Below are 14210 nucleotides of genomic sequence, written 5' to 3' on the forward strand. Positions count from 1 at the left end.
CTAGAGCCCAGTGCACGATCATACACAGTGGGTCCCTCAGTCTAGCTGTGGGTATTGGTCCGAAACTGGCTCTCTGATATCCCCCAAGGGGACCGAATTGCGAGAGGGCGGTTCTTGGGTGACACCCCCCAGAACTGAGCTGCCTCCTCTCTTCTCCCAATATTATGTCACTTTCTCTGTATCTGTCTGGCTTCTTTCATCTTACTTTACCCTAAGTTTGGGGGTAACTGACAATTTATGGGCATTTAGCTGCAAAATGCAATTATTTAGCAAATAGGATTGACTTAGCCTGGAATCTAGTCAGCCTAGGGCAGGACCCTGCTCAATGGCAGGTTCCCACCCAGGTCCTTCCACCCAGGTGGTGTCCTGTGGCAGTGGGAACCTCCTTCTTCCCACCTGAGCTGCTTTTTTGCCTCCTTCCCTCCCTGGAGGTTGCCCACTGGTGCTACTGTCTGCCTGGAAGGAGGGAAGCTGCGGCTGGTTTCCCAGCTGAGAGTGGTAGCAGGAAAATTCGCTGCCTCCACTGGAAATCGTGGATGGGCCGGCATGGGCACCAGATGTTGGCGCCACAGTTAGTAGGTCCTCCACGTCTCATAATTTAGCTAATCGAGTCGAAAAGTTTCTGTAAGGGCCAGATCCATGACTTCTGCAATGGGCTAGAAGCCCAGTGGGGAGCCAGACCCAAAGTGGGGAGCCAATGGGCTAGAGGCCTGTTGCACTGGTGGGGTCCCTCGGCCTGGCCTGCGGGGATCAGGCCAAAACCAGTTCTTGGACATCCCCTGAGGGGTCCTGGATTGCGAGAGGGAAGTTCTTGAGTGACGCACCCCAGAATCGGGCTCCCTCCTCTCTGGTTCCAGGTGTGTCACCCGAGAACCGTAGCTGCCAAGTCACCGCAGCTTGGTAGCTCCTGTGTTGAGAGTCTGCCCCCTGGTGGTCAGTGCATGTCATAGCTACTAGTCAGTGGGTTGAATAGTCTGCCAGTCACTTGGGCTTTTATATATATACTAGAGGCCTGGTGCACAAAAATTTGTGCACTGGCGGAGGAGGGGGGTGTCCCTCAGCCCCACCTGTGCCCTCTCACAGTCTGGAACCCCTCGGGAGATAACTGCCTGCTGGCTTAGGCCCGCTCCCCGGGTGGCAGATGGCAGGCCTGATCCCTCAGTGCCTGCCCCGCCTCCCCGGGTCGCGCACACGGCAGGGCCGATCTGGGTGTTGGGGCACCACCCTGGGTCGCGCACACAGCAGGGCTGATCCGGGGGTTGGGGCGCAGCCCCGGGTCAGTTCAAACACGGGATGCCTGGGTGGGCCCGCGGATCGCTGCTGCCCCGCCCGGCCGCCCCGGGTCGCACACGGACACCCGCCACCCCAGGTCGCAGATAGCAGGCCCGGATGGCAGCAGGGCAGGTGGGATGGTGCTGTCCTGCCCCACCGCCCCAGGTCGCAAATAGCAGGCCCAGATGGCGGCGGGGCAGGCGGAATGGCGCTGTCCCGCCCTGCCTGCAGTATGCAAATTAGCCATCATCTTTGTTGGTGGTTAATTTGCATATCGTATTGATTAGCTAATGGGAGGCGTAGTGAAGGTATGGTCAATTACCATGTTTGTCTATTATTAGATAGGACTAGGAGCCCAGAGCGCGATTTGAAATTGCTTGGCGCCGCCCTGCCTTGACACCCGAACCTCTCCATGCAGAGCTCCAGCATGCCTGGCCCAGCCCCCAAACCCTCTGGCCTTCTCTGGCCTCTTCAAGCCCCACCTTCAGTCCCTCGAGTCACATAGGGCTGGTCTCACCTTCTCTGGGCGCCTCCCTGTTTCCGCCCCGTCTCTGGAGCAACGCGGCGGCTCCGCCCCATCATGGCATCGGAGGAGAGCGTGGAAGCCTCCCACCTGCTGTCCTGTGCTCCTTCCCCTGGCAGGTGGGCGGCGGGGCAGAGTGTGAGCAATGGGTGGCGAAGGACTGCGCTCTCACCCCTGCCCTCCTCGGCACGGGATGGTCCCGCCTCCTCCAGGCACTTCCTTGCTTCTGCCCCGTCTCCTGAGCAACGCCCCAGCTAATATGCTAATGACCTGGTCATTACCCATTATGGTGTATTGACTATTTGCATATTAGCTCTTTATTAGTATAGACTAGAGGCCCGGTGCATGAAAATTCATGTATTGGAGGGGGGGGTCCCTCAGCCTGGCCTGCCCCCTCTCAAAGTCTGGGAGCCCTCAGGGGCGGGCGGTGACCCAGCGATCAGGGGAAGGCAACGCCCCCATCACAGCTCTGCTGCTGCCACTGCTGGCAGCGCAAACCTTGGCTGGCCCTGGTTACCTGAGCCTTGGGTGGCCCTGGGCGGCTGGGCAGCCACCATCCGAGGCTTGCCTGCACCTTGAGCCAGCCCTGGGCAGCAGGGGGGCTGAGGGGACTCAGCTCTGCCATCTTTGAGGTCATGGCAGTCAATTAGCATATTCCCTCCTTATTGGCTGTGGGCGCTGCCATCTTTGCAACGGCGTGAGGGTCAATTAGTATATTCCCTCTTTATCAGATAGGATATATATTTCAGAGAGGAAGAGAGTGAGATAGAAACATCAATGATGAGAGAGTATCATTGATTGACTGCTTCCTGCACACTCCCCACTGGGGATAGAGCATGTGCCCCCAACCGGGAATCAAACCATGACTCCAACCATGACCTCCTGGTTCATAGGTTGACACTTAACCACTGAGCCACTCCAGCCAGTCTAAATCATTACCTCTTTAAGTTATATAGATATACCTGTATAGGCATATAGGGATTATGTTTAATATTTATTAATCTGTATAAATAAATACAAATGGCACGTTTGACAGAGGTGTTTGCTAGGATTAGTACTTGTACCATTCATTTAATGTGGATCATGGTTCTGTGGGAATAACCACATACTATAAGTTTAGATTAAGTTCTCAATTTATTTGGCCAATTATACATAAGCTCATAGAATACAAATAGATGTAATATTACTAATTATACCTTCCCTTGGTGATTTAGAGTCTCTGATGGAATCACAAACTGCCTGTGCAATTGTCTACCCAAGGTAATGTCTTGCCAGACCTAAGTTAATTTCTTGTTATACCATAATCCTTTTATACCTGGGCCTAACATCACCTTTTTGGTAGAATGTACACAACAAACAATTTTTACATTTCCATTTAAGGGAATATGTACATACTGTGGGATCTATTAGTTCTGGAGCGAAATATAACATGATCCTTGAGAAGAAAACAAAAGGTGTCTCAATAATAAATATGGCTCTGGCTTCCCAGCATTATGGAGAATACATCTCTCCACAAACGTGCTATATAGTACACACACACACACACACACACACACACACCAACCTAAGCCAGTTGATCAGTTATTATTATTTGATTATTATTTTTTAATATATTTTTATTGATTTCAGAGAGGAAGGGAGAGGGAGAGATAGAAACGTCAGTGATGAGAGAGAACCATTGATTGACTGCCTCCTGCATGCTTCCAACTGGGGATTGAGCCCACAACCCGGGCATGTGCCCTTGACAGGAATCAAACCAGGAACCCTTCAGTCCTTAGGCTGACGCGCTATCCACTGAGCCAAACCAGCTAGGGCCTTAAGGATTTTTTAATATCAATCCTTCATATGCAAACAAAGACAGTTTTACTTATCCCTTTTCTATTTGGATGCTTTGTATTTCTTTTTCTTACCTAATTTCTCTGGCTAGGACTTCTCCTATTATGTTACACTAGAGGCATGGTGCACAAAATTCATGCACAGGCGCGGTCCCTGGGCTTTGCCAGTGATCAAAGCGTAAGCGTCTGATGTGGATGGGCAGGTCCAAGCTGACCTCTGGGCCCTGGGCAGCACCTGGGCCTCCACACCCCCGCATACCCCCCTCTGCCTGAGTAATCAGGCCCCCCACTGCCGCCACTGGTCGCCATCTGTGAGGCATTCGGCGGGGTGATCAGGTCCCGCTCACACCCGCCTTGGCCTGGTGCCACTCACTCACCTGCTCTACCATCCCACCATGGTCCCACTCTCATTGGGGACCATTGGGCCGGCAGTGCCTCCACTGCTGTCTGCTGCCAGTGCCACGTTGCCGATGCCTCCCCTCCCCCCCCATGTTCCGTGCCATCCCCTGGTGGTCAGTGCACGTTATAGTGAGCAGTCGAACTCTCCTGGTCAAACTCCCGGTCGAGGGGACAATTTGCATATTAGGCTTTTATTATCCTATCTAATAGTCCCATCTAATAAAGAGGGAATATGCTAATTGACCCTCACACCATTGCAAAGATGGTGGTGCCCACAACCAATAAAGAGGGAATATGCTAATTGACTGCCCCACCCTCAAAGATGGCAGCGCCCACAGCCAATAAGGAGGGAATATGTTAATTGACAGCCCTGCCCTCAAAGATGGCAGCACCCACAGCCAATAAGGAGAGAATATGCTAATTAATAGCCCTGCCCTCAAAGATGGCAGCACCCACAGTCGATAAGGAGGGAATATGCTCATTGACTGCCATGCCCTCAAAGATGGCAGCGCCCCCAACCAGAAGATGGCCGGCAGGGGAGGGGCAGTAGTGGGCGATCAGGCCAGCAGGGGAGGGCAGTTAGGGGCGACCAGGCCAGCAGGGAAGGCAGTTGGGGGTGACCAGGCCTGCAGGGGAGGGCGGTTAGGGATGACCGGGCCGGCAGGGGAGGGCATTTGGGGGTGACCAGGCTGGCAGAGGAGGGCAGTTAGGGGCTACCAGGCTGGCAAGGGAGGGCATTTGGAGGGAACTGGGCCAGCAGGGGAGGGCAGTTAGGGGCTACCGGGCCGGCAGGGGAGGGTAGTTGGTGGTGATTGGGCTAGCAGAGGAGCAGTTAGGCGTCAATCAGGCTGGCAGGGGAGTGGATAGGGGGTGATCAGACTGGCAGGCAGAAGTGGTTAGGGGCAATCAGGCAGGCAGGCAGGTGAGTGGTTGGGAGTCAGCAGTCCCGGATTATGAAAGGGATGTCCGATTGACGGTTTAGGCCCGTTCCCAGAGGAATTGGGCCTAAACCGGCAGTTGGACATCCTCTGAGGGGTTCCAGATTGGAGAGGGTGCAGGCTGGGCTGAGGGACACCCCCCCTCTCCTGCCCCAGTGCTCAAATTTTGTGCACTGGGCTTCTAATATAGGCTAAGAGTGGTGAGAGTGAGTACCCTTTTCTTTTTCTTGATCTTAGAGGAAAAGCTTTCAGTTTTCACATTGAGTATGATATTGTCATATGTGGCCTTTCATATGTTGAGATATGCTCCTTAAGATCCCAATTTGTCAAAGATTTTTTTTTTTATCATGAAAGGATGTTATATTTTTTCAAAGGCTTTTTCAACACTTATTGAGATAATCATACAATATTTATCTTTTATTCTGTCAATGTAGTTTATTATATTTGTTGCTTTGCATATGTTGAACCATCCTTGTAGACCAGGGATAAAAGGCACTTGAACCTTTTAATGTTATTGAGTTGGATTCGTTTATATTTTGTTGAGAATTTTTCATCCATATTCATCAGAGATACTGGTACATAGCTTACTTTCTATAGATTCCTTACCTGACTTTGGTATCAGCGTATGCTGGTCTCATAAGTTAAAATACTATTTAGGATTATAGGGATTTTGATTGCTTGACATATCTAGGTTAAATGATAGAACTTTAATATTTCTCCAGATATCCAGAAAGAAGGGAATGTCATTCCAAAGGGGTGGAAATCAGACTCTCAGTAAATACCTTCCTGGAACTGGAGACCAATGTAGCAATGTCTTCATTTCTGAAAGAAAATGTGTTCCTAGCCAAGATATCATTCAAATATAAATTCAACAGGCAGACATTCCTAAATTCCCATGAGTTCTTCTTGAAAAAATATCACTTATGAAATCCAGCCAATTAAAGGATAAAACAAATTGGTAACAAAGTTGGCAGTGATGTTATACTATATAAAATTCTAGACATTTACACAATTTACTATTATAGAATCTAATATATTTGTTATAAGCGTGGAAAGTGTGAAAAATAATGTTAGTAATATTTGTAGTTGGGAGGAAGTATGTGTATTCTTTCTCATGTACTAGTTAATAACACCTATAATTTAAAATGTGCTTAAAAGACATAATTACTCCAATCTATTAATATTTTTTCATGATTTTTTAACCTTAGATCTTTTAGAATATACTTATTTGAAATTGAGGATTTCATATATTTTCACTGAAGTTTTACTTTTATTAAAGTAAAATTAAATGCATTATTTTTTAAAAGTACAAATATGATCATCCAATTTTTATAAAAGCTTTTATATTTATTTTTCACATGTGCATTGAAATAGCTAGAATTGTGTTAACTTAATGTATAGCTATTTCTGTGTGTTAGTACTTGAGGTTGTTTTCTACATAATCTTTATTTCTTTCAAAGAGTATATATAGACTTACAAAAATTAGTAAAGTAGAGATTTATAAACTTAGGGAAAGTTATTTATAAAATAAAAATTTTCATAGATTTAGGAAAAAGTCATGTCTCTCACAGATGGAAAAATGTGAAGTAAAGGAATGACATGACTTAAATAAAATATTTAGTTTGATTTATAACTAGACCAAGATTCCAAGTCTTCTGATTCTTTATCTTCTTCCCTTTTTACTCTCTTACACAAGTAATAATAGATGGAATTAAGATGTTTCTAGGGTAGTGGTATAGATCCACAGTTTATAACAAAGAGAAAATAATAGGCTCGTGTATGTACACACACGCATGTGTATATATATGTATAAAACAGGCTAAAAATTTTTAGTAAAGCAAACATTTATTTTAGTTATGTTCTGGTAATATTTTGTGAATAAGATTATATTGTTTGGTAACATTTAGAAAACTTTAAATAGTCATAAAAGGTGATAACACAGTTTTAACACAGAATCTCAAGGATTCTTGGATTGTTAAAATATTGCTAAATATAAATATTACTGGGGCTTAGATTTGCACAATTAATTTGTGTTTATGCATGCCTGAGTTTATAAAAGCAAATGTGCCCATGTGTTAGTTGTGTCATTAAACATCCGTAATTTGCTTGTTTGGGGAGAAAGTAATCAATCTGAATTAATTATAATTGTGAATTATATATCATATTTGATGATAAATACAGCTGTACTGCTTTTGAGTTCATGTAAACCAACATAAGTCTCACAAGCTATTTCCAAGTAGAGAGCCCACTGGACCTGAGGTAATTAATAGATAAGGATAATTGGTAAATTGAGCCATCCATTTGTATACCAATAATTAGTATATTTGTATTCTGAAGAAATTCATTTTTGTAAATTAATATACTATCACCAACTGTCACCCTGTGACTATTTATACAATTAATAATATACTGTTTATATATTATAAATTATAAATATTAAAATATATTCAGATATTATATTATTATATATTAAGTAATATACAATTAATATTAACTTTAAATACAAAAGTATTTAAAGTTAATCTTTTGTGGTTTAAGAAAACTGACCCTAAAAACGAAAACTGACCATAGGATCAGTTTTTAGCTTAATTCACTTTTTTAGCTTAATTTCCCACTACTCTTGCCTTCCACCTTATCTTCCCTTTTCATTTTTAGTTTCTAGTCTTCTTTGTATCGTATATTCCAGCCATATAAAATTATATTCATGTTTCCTGAATACAGTGTGCTCTTTCATACTGCTGTTCCTTTACTCATGCTTTTCCTTCTGTTGAAATGTTTTTCTCTTCATCATCCTACCATCTCTTCCTTAAATTTTAGGATGGCTCAGGTGTGGCTGCCCTTTTTAAGCTCCTAAGCTACACTAGGTGTCTATTTTTTGTTTTTTTAATCCTCAACTGAGGATATTTTTCCATTGATTTTTATGAAGAGTGGAACAAAGAGGAAAGACAGAGAGTAACATCTGGTCGGGACTCTTGCAGGTTGCTTCCTGCAAGAGTCCTGACCAGAGCCCAAGTCGGGGAGGAGCCTGCAACCAAGAATGTGCCCTTGACCGGAATCTAACCTGGGACCTTTTGGTCTGCAGGCTGACGCTCTATCCACTGAGCCAAACTGGCTAGGGTCAGATGTCTATTCTTGCTTTAATCCAAAACCTCATATAGAATCATAACTGTTATTACATGTAGTGTAATTCCTCTTTCACAATTTGTGTCTCACTTTTATAACAGATTGTGAACTCCTTAAGGATAGTAGCTGTTGCTGATTTATGTTTGTGTCCTTTAGGTGCATGGCCGGCACTTGGCAAAATTTTTTTTGAGTGAATTTTTTTTTAAAATATATTTTATTGATTTTTTACAGAGAGGAAGGGAGAGAGAGAGAGTTAGAAACATCGATGAGAGAGAAACATCGATCAGCTGCCTCCTGTGTGCCGATCAGCTGCCTCCTGCACATCTACTACGGAGGATGTGCCCGCAACCCAGGTACATGCCCTTGACCGGAATCGAACCTGGGACCTTTCAGTCCGCAGGCCGACGCTCTATCCACTGAGCAAACCGGTTTCGGCTTGAGTGAATTTTGATTCTTAGTCCTACAGAGATCATGTTATCAGATTTGCTTTTTCCTTTCTCCTCTCCTTTCCACCCACTTCTTCTTGTCACTCTCCAACCCCTCTTTCATCTTCTCCCTCTTTCCACTCTTTCCTCCTTTTCAGTTTTGTTCTTTTCTTTGGAATATATAGAAGAGAGGCAATTTCAGCAGTAAGTGTTTGCCAGGAAAAAGGTGTCATAAAATCTACCAATGGGTACCTCTTCATTTTCTTGTACATCCTTTCATAGATATTCTCCCTGTGAGGAGATAAACAAATACTGTATATGACATATGAATCTCCTCCCTTGTTAGAGTAGTCTCCAAACTATGCGTTTAGTAGAGTTCATGGGCAGAAATTTAATATTTTTTTTATATTTTTTTAAATATATATTTTATTGATTTTTTACAGAGAGGAAGGGAGAGGATAGAGAGTTAGAGAGAAACATCGATCAGCTGCCTCCTGCACACCTCCTACTGGGGATGTGCCCGCAACCAAGGTACATGCCCTTGACCGGAATCGAACCTGGGACCCTTGAGTCTGCAGGCCGACTCTCTATCCCCTGGGCCAAACCGGTTAGGGCAGAAATTTAATATTTTAATAGCCACTTAAAACATGAAAAACATTAATTCTAAGAATTTGGAATTGGAAATGACTTTGCAATGAGTCTTTTTAACCCAACATAGCCAGTTCATTCATCACATGGGATTTAAAAAGAGACAGAAAAGTTTAAGCTTTTGCTAGAATCTGAACATCTTGACCTGCAGAATATTTCTTATATTTTAGCAAAACAAACAAACAAAAAAAAAAAACAACAAAAACAAGAGACCAATGGGAAAATCGTTGAAGTGTCTCCTTTTTAGCAAATTCGGAATACTATAATGGAAAAAGTTTCACTGTCTAGATGGCAGCATAGAACCTAATATGTCATTTATCCATTTCCTAAGTATGGCTTAGTGTCTGGAATTTGTCAGGTATATGGGAGAAGTACAGTCCTTTTGTGAAGTGGGAATACAGTAAAAGCCTATGACTCTTACCTTTAGACAGAAGGTTTCAAGACACTACTATGTAACTTTAGGATTCAGTACTTCAATGAAATATTACTTAAAACATTGTTTTCCTAGTCTTGCCATTAGTTGGAAATAGGTTTTATACTTCAGGCTGGATTATATGCCTGAGGGCAAAGGATAGTGTTGTTCTTTCACCTCCTTCTGCTACTCCATCTGCCTTGATAAAATTTTCTTGCAGCGAAGAGGTGGTTTTACTGCTGTCTTTTGGGAATGTTTACACATTTGTCTTTTCATTGTGGGGGGAGGGGAAGCATTTCCATATTAACTTGGGCAAATATATCCTGCTATTTGAGTTATTTTTACCTATATTTTTAAAAAACACACATATACTCTATATAATAAAAGCCTAATATGCAAATTGACCAAATGGCAGAACGACTGGTGGAATGACTGGTCGCTATGATGTGCACTGACCACCAGGGGGCAGATGCTCAACACAGGAGCTACCCCCAGCCTGCAGGCCCCAAGCCAGCCAAGGCAGGTGCCAGTGGTGGCCCCCCGATAGCTCTGCTGGTCACCCTGCAGAGGGAGGTGACTGGTGGTGGCAGGGGACAGGGCTGGCCGGCAAGCAGGTGGCGGTGGGGAGCAGGGCTGGCGAGTGGACGGTGCCAGGCTGGCCAAGGTGGGTGTCAGCAGGGGGAGCCCCCCACTCCGGTCACCCCGCCAATCGTCCCACAGATCGTCCCTGTTGTCAGCCAGGCCTAGGGACCCTACCCATGCACGAATTTCATGCATCGGGCCTCTAGTATAGCATATAAAGTAAAATAATGGAAGTAAATACTTTGTTAATACTTTGTAAACTGTTAGGGTTGCTGAAGGAGGAACGCATGAGGCCAAAAGGGGTAAAGAATTATGCATTTATTAGGTCATCTAGAAAACCCAATGGGCTGAGCGCCCACATGGTGCCAGCCCCCAAAGGCGGTGAGTCAGAGGTTTGTAAAGGACTCTGGGCAGGCTTTTTCTGGGCAGAGAATTCTTCATGCAGGTCCAGATTCTGGGAAACTCTGGAGGGGAGAGATAATGGTCTTAGCAAGTAGGATGTGGTCTAAGCAAGTGGACTGTCCATTGTGAAGTGGCCTAAAGATCAGTTCCCAGGGGAGGGGGTATTGATTCAATTATTTGATCAGACCTAACATTCCAGCTTTTTTCTTTTATGGAGTAGGGACGAAGGTCATATCTTCCGTATTTACTTCCTCCTGAGGGGGGATGTTGAGATCACAGGGGAATGGCCTTTGATAGTAGTTGGCAGCAGCATGATTTCCCCAAGAGACTGGTTGGTGAAGGCTCGAAAACGGTCCTGTTGAGTGACTTGGGCGGTAAAAGCTGGTCCTGAGGCTGCCACAGTGTCACTTGTCTGGTTTTGCTGCTTTCTGGATCTGGTGCTTAAATACAACTGAGGCCTAGATGTTATCTTTAGGGAGGAAAAGATCAGGGGTCTAAGTTGCCTGACTAGTGATATAAAAGGGGAGGATAGGTTACCCTGGGGGTGAGGTTCTTGTTTTCCCAATTTTGCCCCTTGCTAGGTATCTGGAGCTTTCTTCCCTGGTGAGTTTCTGCACCTGTACCTGGCTCATAGTCTTTGCTCTGGGGATCAGAGGGACGATGAGGCCTGGGCACAAAAGGAGGTTGTGATGGTGTGTAGGGATGGTATTTCCTGAGTACAAGTAGGGCTGATAACCTGGTGGAGACAAACTTTTATAATTTTATTATTGAGGCAAAAGCTTGAAGAACAAGGATTATGACAAATGGTCTGGTGGAGGGAAAGAGACATTAGTTTGGAGGGTTGTAGTCTAATACACCAAAATGAGGTTTTATTCTCAAATCATTTACTCTTAAGTGTCCTTGGTTTAGGGAAGATAGAATTTTTTAGATGGCTACAAACTGCTTGGCATCTGGATTTTCTAGATGGTTGCAAACTGCTGTTTTACTATCTCAGTTTCCCTTATTCTGCTTGTTTTAACATTTCTCCCTACAAACCTTCTATAACTTTCCTGAACTTCTTATAACTTTCACACATATTCTTACAACTTTAACTCACTTTCTTTTCCCTTCAGAATGCATGTGGATGCCTATGCCTTTTATTGTCAACTCTTAGAAACCTTAATTTTCCAATGATAATCAAAAAGTAAACAGCCAGCATTTCTTAGACTGACATTTATGAACATTCTCATTTTCAAGAAACATACCTTTAACAAAGCACAAGACATTACATTAACAGTTTCAAATCTACTTTATAGATTTTCTGTAACAAAAGCTAAAATCAGGTGAACTTAAAACTTATTGAAATATTTAAATGTTTATTATTTAACCCAGCAATGCTCTAAAGCTTTTTAGTTGTCAAAGAAGACTTTGGAAAATTATGTATAGGCATATGAGGCTGTTCTAGGGCTGCAGTTTCCAGGCCTCCAGCCGCTTGGATTTAAAACTGCCACATTTTTCCTTAGAGATAACATGCTAAGGTTTGGGTGATAATGAGTTCAGTTTCTGATAGTAGCTGCACTATTAAGTAAGCATTTGCAGTTTTAGTAAATAAACTGTTTTTCGGAGGGGAGAGGGTAAGAAGGCACTGAGGTGAGAGCAATTTTTAGAGCATTGAAGGGGTGAGAATGCTGGCCTTGGCATCTAAAGGCTCAGTGAGGTTCCCCTTGCTATATCCTAGAGGGGCTTTGTGAGAAAACTAAAGTTGGGAACTCAGAGGCGAAAGTACTCAGCGAGCCCAAGAAAGGAGACCATTTCTTGTCCAGAGGAGGGGACCCTCATGGAGGAGATAAGGAGATAAGGCTTTTACAATCCAAGGAATGGCTGGGCCTTATAGGCTGAGAGAATGAAACTGAGGTAGTTGACTATAGTTTGGGACAATTGGACTTTATGAGGGGATGTGCAGTAACTCTGGTTGGGCACCAAGGAGGAACAAGGAAAGAGTGGATAAAGGGGGTGTCTAGTAAGATGCAGTATCCTGGTAGAGGTGAGGTGGCTAATGGCTGTGAGATTAATCTGTCAACCCCCATAATAGAGACTGAGGAAGGGGACAAGGGTCCCAGCGAATTTGGGAAGGGCAGAATAAGTGGCCCCAGTGTCAATTAAAAAGGAGATCAACTTACCTGCCACCACAATCATTACCCAAGGCTCTGTCCTGTTGATGTAAAACTGTGGGGCCCTGTCAGGGCCTGGGCAGCTTCATTCTTTGGTAGCCAGTCCCAGGAGGTATGGGAGCTCCAAACTGGATCCAGAGGGTGGCCTTGCTGAGGTCCGACCTGGAGGGGCCAGACTACAGTCTAATTTCCAGTGGCCTTCCTTTCTGCACCTTGGGCAGGGCCCAGGCAGGGGTCCTGGGTTTCAGCACCAAATGCTAAGGTCGCCGAAGGAGGAACACATGAGGCCAAAGTGGTAAGAGATTATAAATTTATTAGGTGACCTCTTGCATTCCTCCTTCCATGACCCTAACATAAACAAAGGCTAGTTTTGGGGCAAAACATGAATTGTTCCTTCATGAGAATAGTTGTGTTGAATACATTAGTTATTTAAATGAATGTGGAGTAAGCTTTAAATTTTCCTATTTCAATATGAAAACATTTAACTTTATCTTTGAACTTTATTAATAGTCTGTGTGGCTTTCTCTTGGCCTATTACTTGTCCTTGTTTTCAATGAAAGGCAAAAAGAGTTTAGATTGAAGTATTTAAGAACATGAAAGGGGCATAAGATTCTACTTCTGAAAGCTTAATACATTTTTATCTATGAACTCCAACTTCCTTGTTCTGACAATTGTGTTATACCTCATCCAGGCAGCAAGATGAAATATAGAAAAACACACGATCAAGTCTTTCTTTGAAAAGGTTAACCTTTAGTTGTTGATAATGCTCACCTCACAGGGGTTTTGTATAGCTTAGTTAGCATTAACAAAGCAGCTTTATACCCTTGGATGAAAGGCAGTTATTAAAGGTTGGGTAGTACTATTATGATTGTAATTTTGCAAGCCAATGATCATTTTTTCATTGGTTACAGGAGGGGAAAATAGCTGAAGAGAATCTTTTGCTCTTATTCTCTCAGGTGGTATAGTTTAAAACTAGAATTCTTTATGAAGTAGGTCCCATCTTTACTTTGTCAGCTGAAAATTAGTTGTTGCCTTTTTCTTAAATTATTCTGGTACATTAATTAAGAAAAATGCACACTGTTAAAACAAGCTTTTGGTGTGTGTGTGTGAGAGAGAGAGAGAGACAGAGAGAGAGAGAGAGAGAGAGAGAGAGAGGAGTGAGAGGGAGAAAGGAGTGTGAAATGTATAATCTAGTGGTAGTGCACTTTACTACTTTACTGATATGGTTAACACTGCAGGCAAACAAGTCACAGATTGATTAGAACACATCTTTGCTTGACTTGGTTGTAACTAAAATGGTGTAAAATCTATTGCAAGATATATATAAAGAGCCATTTCTTTATTTTTGCTGTTCGAATAGGGACAAAATGGTCTCTCGGTGTGATTTCTTTTGGCTTTTGCTGATTACTAATGAGATTGGATGTCTCTTCATATGTTTTTTGACCATAACTGTTTTTCTTTAATCCCATTTTAATAATGGAGTAAATAAATATATATATAT

The 14210-nt window shown here is 43.6% G+C and overlaps 1 protein-coding gene across 6 annotated transcripts in view; it reads left to right on the forward strand.

Moving 5' to 3' along the window:
* The window catches only part of FUT8 (fucosyltransferase 8), a 221624-nt gene that overhangs the window by 115610 nt on the left and 91804 nt on the right, over positions 1-14210 (forward strand). Inside the window, exon 2 of one of the 6 annotated variants that reach the window (XM_023755819.1) lies at positions 3010-3055. The exons of the other annotated variants lie outside the window; for them this stretch is intronic. Coding sequence (XP_023611587.1) covers positions 3018-3055 — 38 coding nt within the window. The 5' untranslated portion in view covers positions 3010-3017. The remainder of the gene's footprint in view (positions 1-3009; positions 3056-14210) is intronic. 6 annotated transcript variants of the gene reach the window in all.

This window comes from Myotis lucifugus, unplaced genomic scaffold, assembly GCF_000147115.1.
Source record: "Myotis lucifugus unplaced genomic scaffold, Myoluc2.0 scaffold_85, whole genome shotgun sequence".
NCBI lineage: Eukaryota > Metazoa > Chordata > Mammalia > Chiroptera > Vespertilionidae > Myotis > Myotis lucifugus.